At 32.7% G+C, this 21,946-nt stretch overlaps 1 protein-coding gene across 3 annotated transcripts; it reads right to left on the reverse strand.

Moving 5' to 3' along the window:
- Positions 1 to 13,714: 13,714 nt before the first annotated feature.
- On the reverse strand, positions 13,715 to 21,368 carry LOC129914103 (uncharacterized). 3 transcript variants are annotated; one of them, XM_055993169.1, is made up of 6 exons: positions 21,010 to 21,368; positions 20,720 to 20,938; positions 18,786 to 20,658; positions 18,217 to 18,722; positions 17,820 to 18,034; positions 13,715 to 14,225 (listed from the first exon to the last, which is right to left on the reverse strand). In XM_055993169.1, the coding sequence occupies exons 1-6, from the start codon at positions 21,016 to 21,018 to the stop codon at positions 13,733 to 13,735; spliced, it is 3,315 nt and encodes a 1,104-aa protein (XP_055849144.1). In that variant the 5' UTR covers positions 21,019 to 21,368; the 3' UTR covers positions 13,715 to 13,732. The 3 variants fall into 3 exon arrangements, with proteins under 3 accessions (XP_055849144.1, XP_055849143.1, XP_055849145.1); XM_055993168.1 differs by having other exon boundaries at positions 13,715 to 14,231; positions 21,010 to 21,363; XM_055993170.1 differs by lacking the exon at positions 13,715 to 14,225 and having other exon boundaries at positions 17,917 to 18,049; positions 21,010 to 21,364.
- Positions 21,369 to 21,946: the final 578 nt, after the last annotated feature.

The raw sequence follows: 21,946 nt of genomic DNA on the forward strand, positions 1-21,946 counted from the left end.
GTGCCTAAAGATTTTTTCACGACCCGTTTTCATCCTTACAGGTTATACACAATCAGATTTATTTACAGACACAATTTTGAGTCCAACAGAGCCATGCAAGATGCAACTCATCATTTATTAACATTTTTTGCTTTTGAACCTATTCAGATGAGCCAAAAAATATGCTTGATTTTTTGACTAGATTTGGTCTAGCTAACGTGTGAGAAGAACGGTAGGCCCCAAGACAATTTTTTTTCTCCTAAACTAAGCGCATAAAGATGTTCTCTCGTTACATATATAAATAAAATGCACGACTGGGGTCGCACGTACTTGCTCTTGCAGTTCAAAGCACTTTTATGTTAGTCTACTTGTAGATTTTAAAAGCTGGCTCTAAATTAAAAAAAAAAAATTGATATTGAGGAAGAGCCGACATTTAGGGCATGAAAAAAATTTTTTTTTTGTTATTTGACTTTTTTGAGAAAAAATAAAAATGCAGTTTTATTGCCACTGCTTTAAATATTACGTATACAAAGTTTAATCAAAATCGTTAGAGCCGTTTTCGAGAAATTCGCAATATCGTATTTTTTTGTATGGGAGGTATACGTTCTAAACGAGATATAAAAAAACAAAAAAAAACCAACTTTCAGAATTCTATAAAAATCATCTGTACCAAATTTGAAGAAAATCCGTCCACCCGTTTAGGCTGTGGAAATGTGTACAGATGGACGCACAACCGCACAGACGTACAGACGCACGGACGGAACTGCGAGACCCACTTTTTTGAAATTCTCCATCATCGTAATGTTGGTTTTGATTAAAACCTCAAATTTTTTTTTCGACACGAAACCAATACTTGCCCTATAGAGCAAGTAAAAAGATGTGCCATTGCATTAAATACCAAGACAGGCTAAGAGTAAGATGAACTAAAATGTGAACCTATTCAGATGAGCGGCAGTGTACAATGGTATACTAATGTAAATTTTTGCTTACACCATCAGAAAGTAGAGGTTTTAACAAACAAATTATCCACCGAAAGTAAGGGTGTTTTTTTTATATTAAGTTAAAATAGGGTTAAAAAATAAATATTTTACATCAAATAAATTAATGTGTATTTGGGACATAATAAAGTAGATTTTCAATAAATATCGTAAAAAACAATTTTTTTTGAAAAAGATAAAAATAAAAAAACCAAAAACTCGTTTTTTTTAGTTTTTCACATAAATTTTGAGGTTATGTGAAAAAATTGTTAAAATAAAGTTGTAGATCTTTTTGTTACCTACAACTTTGCAATACAACTTTTTTCCATTGGACTTGTAGTTTTTCCGGAAATCGAGATATACCATTTTTTACCATTAAAAACTCAACCCTACCACTTTCCTTTCATTTTTATCATATTCACCTCCTTTTCCAATGGGTTTCATCCTACTATGATTTTTTCTTACATTTTAATGTTTTTGGAGGCTTCGGCACTGGTCTATGGGCAAATTACCATTTTCTTCTTTTCTTCACTAATATTTAAATAATTAAATTTCAAAGCAAATTTCCTAGTAGAAAACCAAAAAATTTTTATTTGATTTTTCACCAATACAGGTATAAAATTTTGGAATTGAGTGAATCCTTGAGTGAAACCAATCGAAAACAACATTAAATTTCAAAATTTGTATAGCTTGTTTCAAATCAAAAGTTTATTTTATCCCTTCCAATAAAATTGAGTACAAATAAACAAAAAACTCAATTTTTTTGGCTCATTGCGACAAATCAGCTCAAAAATAACAACAAATCATGCTTGTTTGAATGAAAGAAATGGTAGAGAAAAAAAGAGAGTGTATTTTTTTTTTTGAAAGTTACTTCGAAAATCTTGTTCAGGATGATGAAAAAAAAATTTGGTGAAAATTTGAGCCGTTAAAAATAATTTTAAGAGGTCTATCATCGGTGTTTTTTATTTTTATACATGATATGTAACACAAAAGAACTGCTAGACGATCAAAGTAAAAAAAATTTCTGTTCATTTTTTCTTATATAAAATTAAATTTCCTACAAAAAGATCTGATTGAAAATTTTCGTCAGACGAGTTATTCACGATTTAAATCGAGAAAAATCGATTAAAAATTTTTTTTTAATCGTGAATAACTTCTTCAGAACTCAATTTAGGGAAAATTACTAAGAGACCTTTTTTGTAGAGAATTAAATTTCCTATAAGAATCTGTCGTGGTTTTATTTTTCTATTCACTTATTTGCTCATCACAAAATTCCAAAGTGAAACAGTCAAATTGAAAAAACACTTCGATTTAAAAAGCTTAATTACTCGAATACGGCTCGTCTGACGAAAATTTTCAATCAGATCTTTTTTGTAGGAAATTTAATTTTATATAAGAAAAAATGAACAGAAATTTTTTTTACTTTGATCGTCTAGCAGTTCTGTTGTAACACATCATATCATGTACAAAAATAAAAAACACCGATGATAGACCTCTTAAAATTATTTTTAACGGCTCAAATTTTCACCAAATTTTTTTTTCATCATCCTGAACAAGATTTTCGAAGTAACTTTCAAAAAAAAAAATATTTTATTTTTTTGGCCCATGTCTAGTGTGTACACATGTACACGCGACTGAAGTTATACTTCTCACTCAGTATATTAAATAAATTTCATTTGATATTTTTATTATTTTTGTTTTATATTACATGTTATTAAAATAATCAAACAGCGTATTTTTTAACAATCTCAGCTTATGGTATTCTTAGAAAATTTGTTGATGCTATCTCCGTACCTTAACCCAAGACAACCTGACTTCCCTGAATATAGTTAAGAATCTTCATACCAATTTCCGGGGCTAAATTTTTGAGAAAAAAAAATTCAATTTTATAGGTATACGATTTACATATATCAATACAAGTTTAGTTTTAGTCTATGTTGTTTTCTTTTCCTTTTATTTATGAGTATGTATTTACGTTTTTATTTTTTGTGGCAACTTGCCACATGCAACTTGCCACATGCAACTTGCCACATGCAACTTGCCACATACAACTTTCCACATTTCGCATACTGAATGCCACATGCCTCGTGCTACTTGCCACATGCACTTGCATCATGATTCATTCCACTTGGTACTTGCCACATGCAAGTTGCATTTTTCATATCGCAAGTTGTATGTTTTTTTTTACCGTACTGCAGCTTACTGCATTTTTAAATACTAAAGTACTACTAACTCTAAAGGTGAAAAGACAGCCCTGCTGCCCAATTGTCCTCGGAGATGGCGATCGCGTAATAATCCCTTTGACATTCTTATAAAAAAAAAACAAATTTTCATACCCAACGTCCCATAAGAAGTATAACTTCAAAAATAAACAAACGACAAATTTGAATTTATTTATTAATGATTTCTATGGTGATGACTCCAAAATAATTGAAAAATAATAATAAGATATTTACTGCCCAATTATACAAATAAAAAGATGTGAATATAATTTTAAGTCATGAACTGATATCATACAAATCCGATATTTCTGATGCATCCTCACCAATATCTTCGGTAAAATTATCCCAACTGCCTTCAAATGATAAATAATTAAATAATTGTGTGCTTTTTTGTATTGCCTGCGGATATGTAGTGATGCAAGTCCGGGAGACTTGCCTCCGCTTTCTGATGCTAACCCAGCGAGTCTTACAGACGGATCAATTAATTAAAAAAGCGATATCAAGAACTGTTTTTTATTATTTTATCGTAATTTTAAAAAAGTTCAGCTGCGTCATAAATGCTTCCTTCCAGTAAGAGAATGAACTTTTTTTAATTTTTGCTCAATTTTCATTATTCATTATTCAAAACAAAAACTAAATAAAATTAAATTGCAAATCTCCTAAAATAAATTGTATGAACTACAAAATTCATCTGCATCCCTGTACTACCATGACTGCGTAGTACCTTGTTTCGTGTTGTGCGTGTAAAGAAATAGTTTATTTAAAGGGAAACAGTTTAAATCTTCTGAAAATACTTTTGTTAATTTTCATAATTGCATTTTAATGTCAATAAAAGTTCAAGCTTTATCCAAAGATTCTTCAGCCGATAACTGGGGCTACCTTTCCAACCAATTAGCATAATTAGCATACATGATATAAGAAATAAAATGCACGACTGGGTCGCACGAACTTGCTCTTAGAGTTAAAGTTGCTTAAATTTTTAAGACTTTTTATATAGAAATTTGGAAAAAAAAAAAAATTCGTTTTAAAAAAAAAATAAAATAAAATCTAAAATTAAATTGCCCTCCAAAACAAGTATGCAGTTTTGATTGATATATTAACATGCATTTTTAGAAAAAAAATTTTCAAAATCGTTAGAGCCGTTTTTTAAAAAACTAATTTTTTATAAATAATTTTTTGGAAAAAAAGTTTTAAAATAAAATTGGTATGCCATTCTTTAGAAATCACTTATCAAAATCTAAAAACAAAATTTCAAAAAAATTCAATGTCCCGTTTTCGAAAATTTGATTTTTCAAAAAAAAAATTTCAAAATTTTTTTAAAAATCCAAAAATTATTTTTTTCAAAATCTTATTTTTGGCTTATATTTAAATTATATAAATACTTCTTCACAAAAAGTTTCGTTGAAATCGAATAAGTAGTTTCGGAGATAATCGGATTTAAAAAAAACGGTTCTATGGCAGGTATCGTTAATAATGATTCTCAAAAAAAAAATTTTTCATTGGAAGATAGACCTTAGCTTAAAACTAACACTTGAATTTTTTAAACAAAATCGTTGGAGCCGTTTTCGAGATATTTCAATTTTACTATAATCGGTATATGACAAGTACCGTTATTTTTGGTCCAAAAAAATTAATTCCAAAAACCCCTCTGGAGAGTCGCCAAATAACGCTACATACCAAGTTTGACATTAATCGGTCCATACGTTTAGGCTGTAGCTCCTTATACAGACAGACAGACAGACAGACTGACAGACAGACTGACAGACAGACAGACAGACAGACAGACGGACTTCCGGGACCCACTTTTTTGGCATTGTCTACTATCGTAATGTCATGGAAAAATGTTATCTCAACTTTTTTTTTTTGTACGAATGCATAACTTGATATATAGTACCTATATCGCAAGTAAAAAACTAGCGGCTACCCAAACTCTATGAAAAATTCATCGTCAACTAGTCATGAACCCCAGACAATCTCAAATATGTTTGCAAGCTTCTTTAAAGAAGCTTTCGAAGATTCAAACTCAGAGAACCCTTCTTACTTTTCTTCTGCTGAGGTGAATTTCCCTCACTTAAATTCTATTAATTTTGAAATAAGCGAAGATACCGTAGCACAAAGTATATTAAAACTGGATGAGTGTTTCAGTCCAGGCCCTGATGGTGTGCCATCTTCTATTTTAAAAAAATGTGTTTCTTATTTGTCATATCCGTTATGTGTTCTCTTTAATAAGTCTTTAGAAAGTTGTCTTTTTCCTAATATCTGGAAAAGTGCATTCATTATTCCTGTGCACAAGAAAGGTCCTAAAAACGAAATAATGAACTACCGACCTATAGCTAAATTATCTGTGATACCAAAACTGTTTGAGTCAATTGTATGTAATGTACTTACCTTTCACTGTACGTCAATTATTTGTGATCAACAACATGGATTCGTCAAAAAAAAGTCTACCGTTACTAATTTATTTAACTTCACATCTAAACATGTTTTTGAAAAACGTGGGCAAGTCGATTGTGTATTCACTGACTTTAGTAAAGCCTTTGACAAACTGTGTCATAAAACATTAATTTTAAAAATAAGCAATCTTGGATTAAATAATAGTTTTTTAAATTGGATATCCTCGTATCTAAAAAATAGGCTTTATAGTGTAGTATTTCGTAATATGTGTTCGAACCAGTTTATTGTCAACTCAGGTGTCCCTCAGGGCAGCCATTTAGGTCCAATTTTATTTATTTTATTTATAAATGACTTGGTTTCGATCATTAAAAATTCGTCCGTCCTTATTTATGCTGATGACATTAAGCTTTTCAAAAGTATTAAATGTACTTCTGACTGTTTACTGTTACAAGAAGACTTAATTTTATTTAGGGAATGGTGCAATAAAAATCGTCTTGTTCTTAATGTCGACAAGTGTAAAACTATGAGTTTTACACGCAAAAAAGTCCCGTTTGTTTTCAATTATTCGTTTGATTCATGTCACTTAAGTAAAGTCCCCGTGTTTTCAGACTTAGGAGTTATTCTTGATTCTGAGCTAACATTTATAGATCATTTAAACTACATTATTAAAAAAGCTAATAAAATGCTAGGATTTATAAAGAGATTTGGTCGCGATTTCCGCGACCCTTGTGTTCTAAAACTGCTCTTTGTTTCTTTTGTAAGACCAATACTCGAATATAGCTGTGTAGTGTGGTCACCTTACTATGCCACTCATATAACAAGACTTGAATCAATTCAGAGAAGGTTTTCGCGTTTCTGTCTTCGTTTTCTTCCTTGGTCACATGATAATTTACTTCCCCCTTACTCTCAAAGACTAAGATTAATTAATCTTCCTTCACTTACTGACCATAGAAAGTATTTGCAGTTTTGTTTTATTGTTGGAATTATTAATGGGCCAATATCATCCCCATCGGTTCTAAGTCGGTTAAATTTCAGTTACAGTCGCACAAGTATAAGGTTACGCCAACCATTGTGCCTTATTTTTAGTAGATCGAACTATGGTGCAAATAGCCCCCTCAATCAATTGATAACAATATTCAATAAACTTTATTTTTGTATCGAGTCTGTTAATGACAATTTTAAATGCATTAAGTTCAAAACTATGTTTTTCAATAGCTTAGAGTAATAAATTTAGATTTAAGTATTATGTATAAATGTATAAGTATATTCACGTTAGTATTTAACGAATTGAAATAAATAAAATCTGTGTCAATTCTTATTATTTGGCAAAATTAATAAAATACTTTTTAAAACTATTAACATACCTTAAGCTTTAATATTCAAAATTGGAACAGAATTTCGATACAAAAAATATTGTTTCATTCTTGTCGTTTAAATAATATGAAACAAAAAATGCACGACTGGGTCGCACGAACTTACTCTTGTAGTTCAAAGAACTTTTATATTTTAGATTAGGTATTTGTAGATTATAAGAGCTCCCTCTATACAGGGTGTCCCACAGTCACCGCCCCAAACGAAAACCATGGATTCCTGAGGTCATTTTAAGTCGAAAAACTTAAGAGGTAATTTTCTCGTTTTCGTCCCGTTTTCGAGTTACCACGGTTTTTATGATTTTTGTTCTCTTTTCCCTTATCTGGCTTTATCTTTGCCAAACTATTTTTGATTTGAAAAATTTTTTTTTACAACCAATCAACAATCAAGAATTTATTACAGTTTTAGTTTGTCTCAAATCTTTTTTTTCTGCGGACAACCGTTTCTCCACAATTTTGCATCAAACACAATTTTCTTCGTTTTTTAAGTTGTTTTTTACACTTTCATATCATATAAGTCAAAAAAACACGTTAATGAGTAGGTATTAATTTTTTGTGCTTTTTATTAAAGCCCAGTTTATTTTCATAAAAAAAATAAGTTTTATTTCATAAAAAAGGCTACTGAAAGTAATTAAAAAAAAATAAACAAACTGAGTGAATTAAAAAAAAAATAATTTTTAAATAAAAAATTAATTTAAATGAATTAAAACTTTTTCTGAGCTTTATCTATTTGTTCTTTTCTCAACCACAATAGCTCAGAAAAAGTTTTTAATTCATTTAAATAAATTTTGTATTTAAAAATTATTTTTTTTTTTAATTCACTCAGTTTGTTTATTTTTTTTTAAATTAATTTCAGTAGCCTTTTTTATGAAATAAAACTTGTTTTTTTTTTATGAAAATAAACTGGGCTTTAATAAAAAGCACAAAAAATTAATACTCATTAACGTGTTTTTTTGACTTAAATGATATGAAAGTGTAAAAAACAACTTAAAAAACGAAGAAAGTTGTGTTTGATGGAAAATTGTGGAGAAACGGTTGTCCGCAGAAAAAAAAGATTTGAGACAAACTAAAACTGTAATAAATTCTTGATTGGTTGAAAAAAAAATTTTCAAATCAAACGTAGTTTGGCAAACATAAAGCCAGATAAGGGAAAAGAGAACAAAAATCATAAAAACCGTGGTAACTCGAAAACGGGACGAAAACGAGAAAATTACCTCTTAAGTTTTTCGACTTAAAATGACCTCAGGAAGCCATGGTTTTCGTTTGGGGCGGTGACTGTGGGACACCCTGTATATGTAGGTACATATGTACATTTTGAAAATGAAGTTGCAGACCTAAGTTCCCAGACTTGCGTTGCAAACATATGTCGCAGGTTTGAATCGCAAATTTAAGTTGTAGACTTGATTCGCAGACTGAAGTAACAGATTTGAGTAAGATACCCCGAGAGTTTTCAAGGGCTTTTAAAGAACTTTCCAAGAGATCCCTAAAAGTTTTTTAACACCTCTCAAGGAACTCCCCAGGATCTCCCTATGAACTTGAGTCGGAAATTTGAATTGCAAGCTTGATTCGCTGACATATGTAATTCGCAGATTTGAGTCGTCGACTTTTGTCGCAGATTTGAGTCAAGGTTCCGAAAAATTATACCTTAGATTACTTTTTGAAAAAAACGACCTTCCTGTATTTTTTACATTCCCTTACTCTTATTTAACATTACGGTCTTTTTACACAGTTACTTTTTTATCTGTAAAGCACTCGAACAAAAATTCTAATGTGTTTAATTTTGGTGACAGCCAACCAGTATCAATTTTCAATGTTTAAACTTAAACGGTCACTGTGGCGTATGCGTAACCTTTATTTTTATTTTTTAAATGTTTGTCAAATTTCCATTTTATAACCAAAAACAGAAATCTTTTAAAGTTTTTGGATATGGATGATAGCTTGTTAAAACGGGTTAAATTAAGAATGTTATATAGATTCTATATATGTTTGATACTTTAGGGTAAGGCTCATTATTTAGATATTAATTAAATAAGGAACTTAGTTTAAAGATTTACGTCTTAAAGTAACTAAGCTTAAAGTAACATGATACTAATATGAAGCAAATAATTTAATTTATCGTTTAAATTAAGAATCAACTCTTCACAAGTGAAAGTGTTCGCGAGTTAAACGAAAAGAAACCCAATCGAGGGTCCTATAACCCTCTAAGCACTATGTAAATAATTTTAATTTGTTCCTACACGGGACATGTCTATGAATATTTTATACGTTAGGCAATTTCATTGTGTTAGCATTTTGTTTCTCATGAGCGAACGTCACGCTATTTCTTTTTTACTTGAAGCTTGATATTTCAATAGAGATATTATGTTGACAGATCGACTTTGTGCGGGACGTATCACGTAACAATGGTTATGGATGTATGATGTGCAAATACGACGGACGAACTCTTTACTAGATGGCGCATTGTGTCGCATAGTGATGTGCTTTTTACGTCGCGGCTAATTAAAGCCTCGTTCGCACTCAAAAACAATTAAAACACAAAAAAAAAAAAGAAGAAAAATGCCATTGGGAATAAAACAGCGAATACGTGCCATATGGTTGCACAGAGGTAAATATGGAAAGAATAGTTTCATTCAACACACTAGCTGGCATTTATATAGTGATATCTCTTGGTGTTCTTCCTGCCACGATGACGGTGAATGATGATAAATACATGGGAATAGGAAAATTGTGTAAATCCCGTATATACGATGAACTTTTCCGCAAATTATTTTCAGCGATTCTACATATTTTTTTTTTTTTCCTCCTTTCGACGAAATTCCACCTTAAGCGATTTTGATGGAATTTATTTGTACAGGAATTTCACATGTATATACGAGTATTTACGACTGGGATACATTCTAACGTATGAATACAGGACACGCTTAAGAATAATTGTGGAATTCCTCGAAGCAATTTATTATGAAACTTGTTCAAGGATTATAAAAGTTCTTTTTATTTGATTTTCTTTTGTCATTTATTGTTGATTCAGAAATTTAGTACAGAATCTTGGTATATAATGCTGCACAGTTAAAGGTTAAAATAATGAAGGATTTATTTTTTAAACTTAAAGTGTGCGAATGTTAATACGCGAATATATTATGTATGTATGTCAGTGGAACATAATAACGGCATTTGGTAGAACAGTCAAATACAAGCATTTTTTACTATGGGAAGGGAGGGGGTCTATCTCCACCCGTTTAGGCGGGAGGGGCAACTTTCTAAAATATGATAAAAAAATTTTAAAAAACAACAGCAACACTTACAGTTATGAATGATACCTCTTTCAAAAGCAGAAATTCTACACTTTATTCTTATTTTTAAATAAAGTTATTTCAATCAATGGTTTTCGAAATAATCGATCAAAATTTGTGAAAAAAAAAAGTTTGAAAAAACAGATTGAATAGAATTTTTATCATGACTGTGACATTAAATATGAAATTAATAGATGAAATAAGCTGCCTCAATTAATTTCTAATCAAATACTGAAAACCATAGATATGCTTCTATGCCTTCTCTAGTTTTTGAGAAAATTAAAAATAAGAAAATTACCTTTTCATCAGATTTTCATTTTCTTGGCTATTTTGGCCAGTATTAACAGCTTTTTAAATTTAAAGTATCATGACTGGCCCGCTTTCAAAATTTAAACTCCCTTTTGCATCCTCTGTCCCGCTCAGACAACTTCGTTGCTTCGCTTAGGCCATTAAATTGGTCTTAAGAATCTTGCGATATTTTTAAAAAGAATACTTAAAAATAAATAAAAATGGTAAAGATATAAAGTTTAAGGCGTATCAAAATGAGATGGGTACAACCCCCCTGCTTGGGCACACTATAGGATTTGAGGTGGGGTCAAGGTTGGGTATGTACAAAGTTTCTATTGGATTCGAAGAATTTCGCCGCTAGGCGAAATTATTTACTATCGATATGAATGAAAACAAACTTAAGATCATTATATTAGATATTCATATCTCCTAAAAACTCTTAAACGATTGCAACAATAAAAGTAAGATCATTTGACCTAGTGAAACATATTTTATTATTTATTGTTTTTTTTTTAACTAGGTACCTACTGTTATAAAAAAATTTTGTTCATGTTTTAATTAAGTACTCCATAGATTAAACCCTTTTTGTCCAATTTCAAGTGAGTACCTACAAGTATTTATTCTACAAAATTTGCCATAAAACTCACATTAAATATACCTATGCCACACCACAATAACCCCCAAAGGCTTCAATTTTAGAGGTGGACATTTACTCGCATCTACTTTTGCAAAATTACCATATGAATAAAGTAATCATAACCACGTGCCTACAAACATGTCGTTAATATTAAAAGATTTGAATTTTAAACTTTGTATAGGTATAACAATAAACATTATAAAAGAGATTACCTTAGAGTGAAACAGGTAATTAAAAATAAATTTTATTGACACTTTCTCAACCAATTTTTCAACCCTTTTTTTTTTTTATATAATGTCTAAATTTTGCGAAACATCAGCTTCAAAATACTTTTATCATCACCCCTCATGTAAAAAAAAAAAGGCTTTACCTACTAAATATGTTATAGTGTTGAGCAGGATTTTAATTTTGGGATTACAAGTTTTTGCGAATCATATTATCGGACTTCTTTTGGTTTATGCAAGTCCTTTACATATAGGTACTTTATGAATTCCACCATGGGTAATATCCAAAGGACATCATGAATGCTGTGTCGATTTAACGAACTGTTGTCCATGATACGCGAATTTTATATAGAATTTTTAATCTAATATTCAAAACAAAACTAAAACAGAATTAGCAAAAAAGAAACGTATGGTATAATATTCTTCTTCGCAGTAAAATCATATACCTACATATCGCCGGCCTCTAAAGGAAACCTCGTAACTCCCAAAATCAAAATTTTACAGGAGAGACGAAAGAGTAGAGAGACAACAGAGAAGTTGGGTTTTCGGAATGACTTAAAATTTTCTGGGTTACTCCATACATGACATATTTTCTAAAAAATGGCATTCAAAAGTAATTTTCGAAAAAAAGGTGGAGTTACGAGGTTTCCTTATGAGACCGACGATATGTTATACCTTTCCTTCAAAACATAACTACATAATTAGGTACACTAGTTTAAAAAAAAAAAAAAATTTTTTGGACACCAAGTGCAGTTACACTTTTCGTATAGATTTTAGCCCAGCAAACTCGAAAATCGTGTTAAAAAAACGGCGACATTGTTGCCTTGTCGCCAAATGGCCTTGTCGCAATGTCGCCTGTCGCTTTGTCGCTATGTCACCATTTAAAAATACCTGCTATTTTTAATTTTTTTGTTAGTAATTATAGCTTTTATGGCGCCAACCCCAATGTTGTAGCTCAACTCTTTTTGAAATATTTATGGTTTTAAAATACAAGTTAGCTTTCAAAATACGAAAAAATGCAAATTTTTTTTGCATATTTTGAAGTAGATAACCTAGGCCGAGATGAATCGCTGAATCGAGCTGCAAAATCGAGGTTTAAGCATTTCATTTGGGTCTGGGTAACTTCAAATTTCTAAACTATACAAAACTGCGTTTGAAAATTTTCACTTTTCGAGCCAATGTTGTTAAGGCTTAAGGCTGTATCCAAGTCTAGGAGATGGAGGGGGCTTCCAAAAAAATGGGTATACAGGGCCCCCAAGTGCTAGCTACGCCACTGGATGTGCGTTAAATTTAAGTAGGAGTGTAGAAAAGCTGTAGCAGACTAGCTGAAATCTTACACGGACTTCCAGAGGTCCGCGGACTACAAGTTGAAAACCGATACTCTTCTAGTGTAACAACCATACACCGGTTGTTTTCTGTCAAACGAGTTTCACCGCCAAACTCCGCCAACGACGGTTTTACAAATTGGTTGATGTGAGATATTTCATTTTTCACATTTTTGCGACAATTTCATTTTTTTTTCCGGATTTTCTTATTTCAAAAAAAAAATAATATGTACTCATTTTTATGTATGAACAATTTAGAAACACAAGCTGCTAGAGAAAAACTATCTTTTTTTTCGGAATCAGCATCTTCACTTAGAAATAATCAACAACAGTCTGGTCTGCAAATCTTTTGTGTGCTGGGCAGTGTTGTAGTCAATGGTAATTAATTTTTTTCGAATATTGAAATATTCAAGATTTATCCAATTAAAAAATCAAAACATTAATCATTAACAGTTATCATTTTTAAATAATAAATAAAAGTTACACATACTCCAAAGTGACCCATTAGGCAAACAACAAACTGCAAGGTACATACTCTGAAAACAAAACTAGACTAAATAATAAAACCAGTTGATCTTAGTTGACTTTTCACTGACTGTCACAATTAAACATTTTGTTGTAAATTATATCAGATACTATGTTCCCGCGACTTTTAGGTTCCTATTAACCTATTATCACAAAGAAAATTATTATTATTATGTATTTCTATGCAATACACCTTTCCATAGCTAGAATGTATGTTAGTATGCAAAAGCAAATCCATATTTTTCCACGTCGAAACTTTTAAAGAATAACAAATCAATAGCGAAACGAAAAGCACTTTCGAATAGGATTAAAACAAAATTAGATGCTCTGAAATCTCTGAATCGATTAAATTCAAAAGAGGAATGGAGTAACATAGAAAAACATTCCTCAATTTATCAAAATAAACTCTTTGATTAAATGCAGAGTACCTACAACAAAAATCCTAAAAAAGTACATGATATGAAATAAAAAAACAAAAACACATTTTGTTAATTTGTTTAATTAAAATATATTGTCCATTCTTTGTCCCACACCCGAATCTATAATTATATCTTCATCATCATTTTTGTAATAATTGACAACTGGTGGTTTTATTGTAATTTTTGTCGTCGTACCAGAAGTTGATCGAAATGGTGAAAATGTAAATGGATAACCATTAGGAGATGGATTAAAATTAAATGGTTCCTTCAAAGCACTGATGATCTGTTCCAATTGCTTTTTTGCTTTCCATTGAGAATAATCTCCGATCTCATATAAATACATCTTTTTAGTCGAACCAAATGATGAAGCAGCAGATTCACGACGAACACGATTCCGTCCAGTTGAGTAATGATAAAGATTGCCATCATGATAGCTATGTGGTCGATGCCATGGATCATCTTCCCGATCAACATCACGCAAACCCATAAACGGTTGCATGACATCTGGTGTATATGAGAAAAAATTTATTTCACCTACAAATGGTGCCTCTTGATTACCAAAACATCCTTGGTATCTAAATCTTGGTAATTGGATTTCAAATTTATAAGTCGGAGTTTTGATGTAAATGAATGAAGATGAGATGGTGTTGAAGATTGTAATAATGTGATGGATGTCGAGTGATTCATGAAAACAAAACAAAATATAAAGGAAATATAATTATAAGAAAAGTGTGTAACATTATAAGAATTTTTTATTTTTTTTTTAATACTACATCAAGTTAAATTAGTATTTAATGTTAAACTTATAACTTATTTAACATAATTTTCTTTCTGATAAAGTCTTTGTATCAAACTTTTTCATCATTGTGCTAAAAATATTTTCCAAAGTTTTATCAGTCTTTTTGTAATCATTTGAATTTAAAAAAAAAAAATGAAATTCAACTTTTTAAGAGTGTTTTTAAGTGTGTTATCACACAATAGCTCATAATGTGAACACCAATTATCTTCTCAAATCAAGTAGGTATTCCTTAAATGAAATGGCAGATATCAGAAGTTGTAATACTAATAAAAGAACAAAAATTATTATAAAAACATGAAAAGCCGAAAAAAATATAAATAAACGTCTAAAAAAAGTAAAAAAAAAAATGTTGAAGGTATTTTGTTTCACATTTGTTTCTTATTTGAAGGTCAATTCACCAAATAAGTTCAAAACGCTGAGCTAAATTGACAACAAAAAAAATTACAAACAGAAGTAAAAGCAAACGAATGAAAAAACACGTTGAGTAGTAGATGGTTGTTGAAAAAAAAAAAAACATTTATGAATTTTCATTGAAATACGATCAAACTCACGTTTAAGTTCGAGTTCAAGTTCATGAATGATAAAGTAAAAGAATTTTTAAAATAAGTTACAAACCATTCCATTTAATGAAATTTGTATTGAGGAATAAATTCGGAGCAAAAAAAAAAATAATTACAAAAAATTGATTGAATCTGATTGAATTTCGATTTGTTTAAAATAGAGAGATTCAAATATTGAAAATTGAACAGATTTTGAATTCATGCATAGCTAAAATTATTCAAAAAGCTTTTAAATTATTTAGAAAGTTAGAAAATTAAAAAAATTAGCCACGATGACTTTTAAAACTTTGGTTTTTCTTAATTGTTTAAGAAATTTAATGTTCAGTTCGTTTCTTTATTAAGAAGATAAATTAATCAATTTTTAAAAAATAAATAAAAATTAAATAAATTAAAATAATAATTTAATATTCATAAAACTATAATATTTTCAAGGATCATATACATTTTCACCATTCTTCTTCATTACTATATACCCACGCTCGTCACTAGATTCATTATTTTCAACATGTTTTACTGTTGAATAGTCATTACTTTTGATTTCTTTTTTTCTGGGTATTTTAACACGTCTACTCAATGGTCTAGGAGCCTCTATAGAATCGTTTGCAATCGATGAAACTGTACTTGTCTCAATTATTTCTTTTGTTTTCTGGCACTGTTCTCCCATACTACATTTGCTCATTTCATACAAAAAATATAACAATTCTATAAGTTTTGTCTTTTTCTCAAGTATACTATGCTGTCTATCATCATCGTCACCAAGCTTTTCTGCATTAAACTCAAGTTCTTTAAGCTGCTTCTGGATTTCTTTATATGGGGACTCGTTGTTCTGTTCTTGTTTAGTTTTCTGTTTTCGAACTCGTGCGGAATTTGTAGTGTGAATATTATCTGCATTTTTACGAGACCTTTCATTTTGTATTTGTTTTTCATAATCATACCCACTCGCTTTGTTTTCAATTGGCCTCGACAGACTTGTTGGACGTTGTTTTCGAACTTGATCACCGCTTACATGTTTGTACCCATTGCTTTCCTGAAGCTTACGTTTTTCATAACCATTATTGTATGGTTTTTCTAAATTTGGTGAAGGACCGCGTCTATTAAGTGGACGGTAATTCTCAGATCTCGTATTTTCAGATCTTCTGTTGGAGATGTACTCATTTTCGTCTATATAATCATTGTTCTGATAGATAATCGGTGAAGGACTCTTAGTCACTCTGATTGAATTTTGAAATTCTTTTGGTTTTCTTTCTTCATTCGATCTACGAGAATATGCCTTTTGATTTCGATCATAGTCCCCTTCTAAATTATAATCATAATCCAGGTCATCGTATATTTTAGTAGCCATATGTTCTCCATCTTTTTCTTTGTCACTTTCAGATCTTGGAATTTTAGTCCTCATAGCTTGTGTAGTTTTTTGTCGCCTTATAGAATTAGGCTCTCGATAATAACGTAAATTATTCTCATTTTTATATGATTTTGAAGAGGGATCAACATTTTCCGAATTCTCATCGTTATGTATTGTGGGTTTTGTGCTCTTGACAAGGTTGTTATGTTTCGAATTAGATACATTTTCTTCGGAATCTTTGCAAGTTAAACACTCTTCAGAATCCTCTCTGATTTCTGGTTCAAATTCTGAGGTTAACCCGGAATTTATTCCTTTCAAAATTCTTTTTTTGCATTTGTGACAACATTTAGTAAGGCTGTCTTTTATGGATTCCATCATACCGTTCATGGAATTCACTGACGGATTCAATAACTGACCACCTAAGTAGTCTTGAACTGTTGTCTCGGCAATTTCTGTAAATGGATCGGAATATCGCAAAGGAGATTTGAATCCTTTTGCTGTAGCTGGAAATTGATTGTAATTTTCAATTGGTGCTGATGGTACTTGGTATTGAGCTTGCGCTAAAGCCGGCTGTTGATAGAAGTAGGCAGGGTTATTTACAACTGGAATATTAGGTTGAATAACAGAATTTCTGGGTTGTGCATCGTATCTTGGTGGAAAATTCTGTAGAGGAACTGATTGAACGTTTGGAATTCCGTATACAGGAGCATCTATTCTTCGTCCTTGTGGTAAGATTCCAAAGTTCTGTTGCATACCATTACCATAGGTTTGTTCAGGATTGCTATAATGCGGTACACTATAACCTCTTGAAGTTGGGATATTGCTTATGTAAGGACTGGAATACGAACTTGGAACAGTGTGAATTGTTTCATTCTGAGCTGTGCCTGGGTAAAAATTTCCATTATTATATGGAGATTCAACATTCTCAACAGTATACAATGGAGTTTGGGAAGGCCATTGGTTTTGGTACATTTGCAAATTAGTATTTGGATTTTGAGGCCTCATTGGCGCTTGGCTAATTTCCTGATTATGCATAATTGTTTGACCCATTCCCTCATTGTGTACGACTGTTTGACCCGGAGTACCGTCCACCTCTATTGGTTCGGAATTAGCTCTATACAAAGCTTCTTGTATAGATTGTGAATTTAAACGCATTAAGGCTTCGGCAGGATCTTCATTCGGCTGCAAAGTTATCTCCTTTAAGTTGTCTTTATAACCTTCCCTGAGTTTCTGTAAGGAAGATGCTGGAATTCTTTCAAACGGAGAATAGCTTGGGCTTCCACCATATGATACCTGACGTTTTGATCGACGATCATTTTTCAAAGATGAAATACTCCGTTTTGACCTACACACACTTTTATTACCTAATTCAGGAAGTGTTATTGAAACTTGACGCCTTGATCTATATGATTGGGCTCTATAATCTGAATAAGGATTTTTATAGCTTAAACTACTCTTACTTGCTAACCTTGACGCTTTATCTGCTGGTGAAAGTTGTTCAGTGATTGTTCTTTCATTTTGATTTCCACTGTCTTCTGAGTTAGTTTCTGCTAGTTGATTCTGGGGCGATTCGCTTGAATAGGACAACATTTTTGTTTCATCTACGTGCTGAAGGATTTTTGGATAAGTGTGAACAATGGTACTACTGCTATAGGGGTTTGGATCTTGGTGCTTGTTTATATTCTAAAAAATCGTCGCCTGTTAATGATATGGAGGCATGTTGTGTAAAAACAACAAAATGGATGGATATTAGTACGATGAATGTGTGCAATTTGGACGGAGGGGATTATATTAAGATTAGGCAGGGAATTTGTGTGTGTGGGATGCGGATGAAATTGTATATTGAACAGAAATTTTGAACTTACCGTTGGGTTTTCTCCCATTTCAGCTGTGCGATATCCACCACCATGACCACCACCATAACTGCTGCCATGTCCTGCACCATAGCCGGCACTATGACCTGAACCATAACTGCTACCATGTCCTGAACTGTAGCCACCACTATGGCCTCCTCCATAGCCACCACCATGACCTGATCCATAGCCGCCACTATGACCTCCACTATGGCCGCCGCCATAGCCTCCAGAACTTCCACCATAACCACCACCGTGACTTCCATAACTCTGTTCACCATAGCTTCCAGTACTATAGCCTGACCCTGATCCATACCCAGCAGAACCTCCACCATAGCCAGCAGAACCTCCACCGTAGCCAGCAGAACCACCACCATAACCGCTACCTGAGCCATAGCTTGAACCTACCCCGTAGCCACCTCCATGGCCACCTCCATAGCCTCCAGAGCCCGAAGTGTAGACGTTATAGTTATGAGTTTCATAATGAGCGCCAGAGGTTGGTCTTGATTTCAATAAAACTGATCGACCATGAGAAAGCAAATTAGGGGAATGCATTTTGATATTAACTCCAAATAAATTACCTTTTTTAAAGAAACGAGCATTATCTTCAGTTTGTGGTCCCATCTCCGATACTATCGGATGCTGATCTTCCTTCATGTCCAGTTTGCCTTCATCGGAAACGGTTAGGCCTTCAGTTCTCTGTTGTGTTTGAATAGTGTGATCCATAGTTTGATGGGTCATCTGACGGGGCTTAAGTTCTTCAAGAATAGATGGATCGACTGGCATCCATTGCTGCTCCTGAATCCATTGTCTTGGCTCCTGTTGCGGTATGATTTCTTGTTGAATAATCATTTGTTGTTGCTGCGGTTGTTCTTGAATCCACTGACGCGGTATTTGGTGCATTGATGGTTGTTCTTGAACCCATTGTCGTGGTTCTTGTTGTATCATTGTTTGTTGTTGACTGGTCGGGTTTTGTTGCTGCATAACCGGTTGTTGTTGCATCATAGGTGTATGCTCATGAGGAGCTTGTCGTGGATCTTGAATAGGCATTATTGGAGTTTGTTGTGGTGTTTGAATCATCATTTGACGAGGCTCTTGAAGTGTTGTTATACCCTGTTGCATCATAGGCATTTGTTGCATTGTCATTTGAGAAATTTCCTCACGTGGCTGTTGTACTGAAACAGGTTGCATTTGAACTGGGTTCATTTGGCGGGATCGCTGCTGTTGATCCTGCATTTGCATCGTTCTCTCCTGCTGCGTAGCCCATTGATGAAAATCTTTGGCGTATGCTGAATTAACTTGTTCGGGCAAGTGTTCACCCATCATTTGTCGTGGTTGAGAGATTTTTGTTGGTATTTCTTCCTTGGTCAAGGTAGCCTGTCGCTTAACCGATGGGCGTGCTTCCATGTCAGTTTTTGGTACAAACTTCAAGATGATGGCATCTTTTCTGATAGTTTTCCAGTTCTTTCTCGCGTACTGCTCAAGCATCTTCTGAGTTTGCTCGCTGTTAAGGGCCCTCTCGATCTCCTCTTTAGTTTTTATTGAATTACTTCTGGGAAAAGGGATTGGGACAAGAAGTCCTTCTGGTTCAGAATTTGAGTTGGCACGAGTAGTTTTCGATAGCTCGGGTTTTTGAATTTTAGTCATTTCTTGGAAACCCGTACGCGCTTGCTGATACTCCTGAAGAACGGCTGCATTCTGTGTGTCCTCATTGATCATCTGATATTGTCGATGCTGTTCTTGTGGAAGTAGTTGCATGACCCCACTTTGATCATAAGCATACATGGGGGTATTTGGAACTGATGGCCCAAGAGGAATAATATCTGGAATCTGTTGCTTTAATGAATCAACTAAGCTCCTTGATGGGCTCTGCGTATTTGGCTTCATACGAATATAATCAATTTCAGATCCTTGTCCACCCTCACGATCGTATACGTCGATGCTTGGAAAAGCTCTTTGTAACCATGACTGAGCATGTTGTGTATTATGAAGCTGATAAGGATTATATAGTTGATGTTGTTGTGGTCGTTGTTGTGGTAGCTGTTGTGGTCGCTGCTGTTGTGGTCGTTGTGGTTGCTGTTTTGGTCTTTGTTGTAGATGTTGCTTTTTTTGTTTTTTGGTAGCTGGTACAATCGATGGATTGACTGCGATTCCTCTCTTTGCAAGTTCATTTTCAAAACCTGGGGGAGCTAGAAAGTAAGTGGCATCATCCTCTTCTGCATTTAAACCCATCGATTTGGCCTCAGGATCGGATAAAACCAACATCATTCGCGATTCTTCTTCTTCAAGAGGAGAACCCAAGAGGAACCATTTTTTCTTCCACCAGTCTTCTTTGAAGATTTTATCCCACTTCCACCAATCGCCTGCTTTTTTCAAACCAATTCCTTTCCAAATATTCCACCAACCGAATTTCGACAACCATGATCCAACTTTTTTAATTGAGCCAAGTGTGAACTATAAAAAAATTATATAAATTATGAAGATTTTGAAATCAATAGGAAAATTGCTGACTTACATTGTCTTCTTCAATTGGATCGCCCACCTCGGGCTCCACCGCTGCAGGTTCTTCTGCAGGTGCAGCTTCCTCTTCAGCAGCAGCGGCTGGTTCTTCTGCTGCTGCAGCACTAACTTCTCCCTCTGCAGCTGGTTCAGCTGCTGGTTCTTCTTCCTGGGCTTTAACTGCATGATTGAAAGCCACTGCCACGATCAACGCAAGCAATAAATACTTGGTTATCTAAACACGATATTAAGAAAGTTATTTATTTTATTATTTCCATTAACACGGCACAATCACTGAAAACTTACTCTTGCCATCGTTTTTCAAACTATCACTATAACTTTTTTAATTCCACCTGATCAAGAGGTGATAGAACTATTCACTTTCGCTGTTCAAACTTGAATGTCTCAAATGGCTCAATGGTCAATCAGAAAATAGGGTTTACAAGTGGAACTAACCATAAACGCATTGTTTAGTGATATGCACATTTGCTATAGAGTGCAATTTTCGTCAGATTTGAATTGGGGTCTTTACGTGAATTATTTTTTTGCTGACATTGAAAAACGTATTGGTTTAATTCTTTTTTGTTTTATCATTTCATTGCGAAATCGGGTGTTTCATCGTTCAACGTATGGCCTCTTTTGGTTATTATTTTTTTTTTTCTTTTTTATAATTAATTCTTTTTTGATGATTTCGACTATTTGTTATTGTTGGAAAAGTGTAATTGCAATAATTGGAACATTTAATTGAATAAAATCATTGTTATGGCAATAAGCTGTCGTCGACCTTAGTCTTTGTTTTAAGAGATGATATGATGTGAATTTTGCTAAGTAAGCAATTTTCAGTTAGAATTCTTCAATGCAAATGAGTAATGAGATGATCTTTGTTGAGAAACAAATTCTTGGAAAGAAGATGTCATAGAACTTGCAACAATGAAGCTATTTCACAAACCTTGGAAAATGAAATAGTATGGGTATTATAAATAACTGTTGAATGAAAATAGTTTGATTTAAATAAAATTGTTACTCATGTTGAGAAAATGAGCACGGTAACATTTTTTTTATTAGAACGACTTCTAATCATTTTTGTTTACTTAGTATTTATATACAAAAGTTTCAGATTTCCAATATAGTATTGGAGTTGGAGATGAGCTTGGGTAGTAACGTCAAGTGGAAAACTAATTTTTGTTTGTACATGCATAGTTGGGAGATGTTCTGGCTGAAAGTTTGAACTCTTGATTTAACC

This window comes from Episyrphus balteatus, chromosome 3 (genome assembly GCF_945859705.1).
Source record: "Episyrphus balteatus chromosome 3, idEpiBalt1.1, whole genome shotgun sequence".
Taxonomy (NCBI): domain Eukaryota; kingdom Metazoa; phylum Arthropoda; class Insecta; order Diptera; family Syrphidae; genus Episyrphus; species Episyrphus balteatus.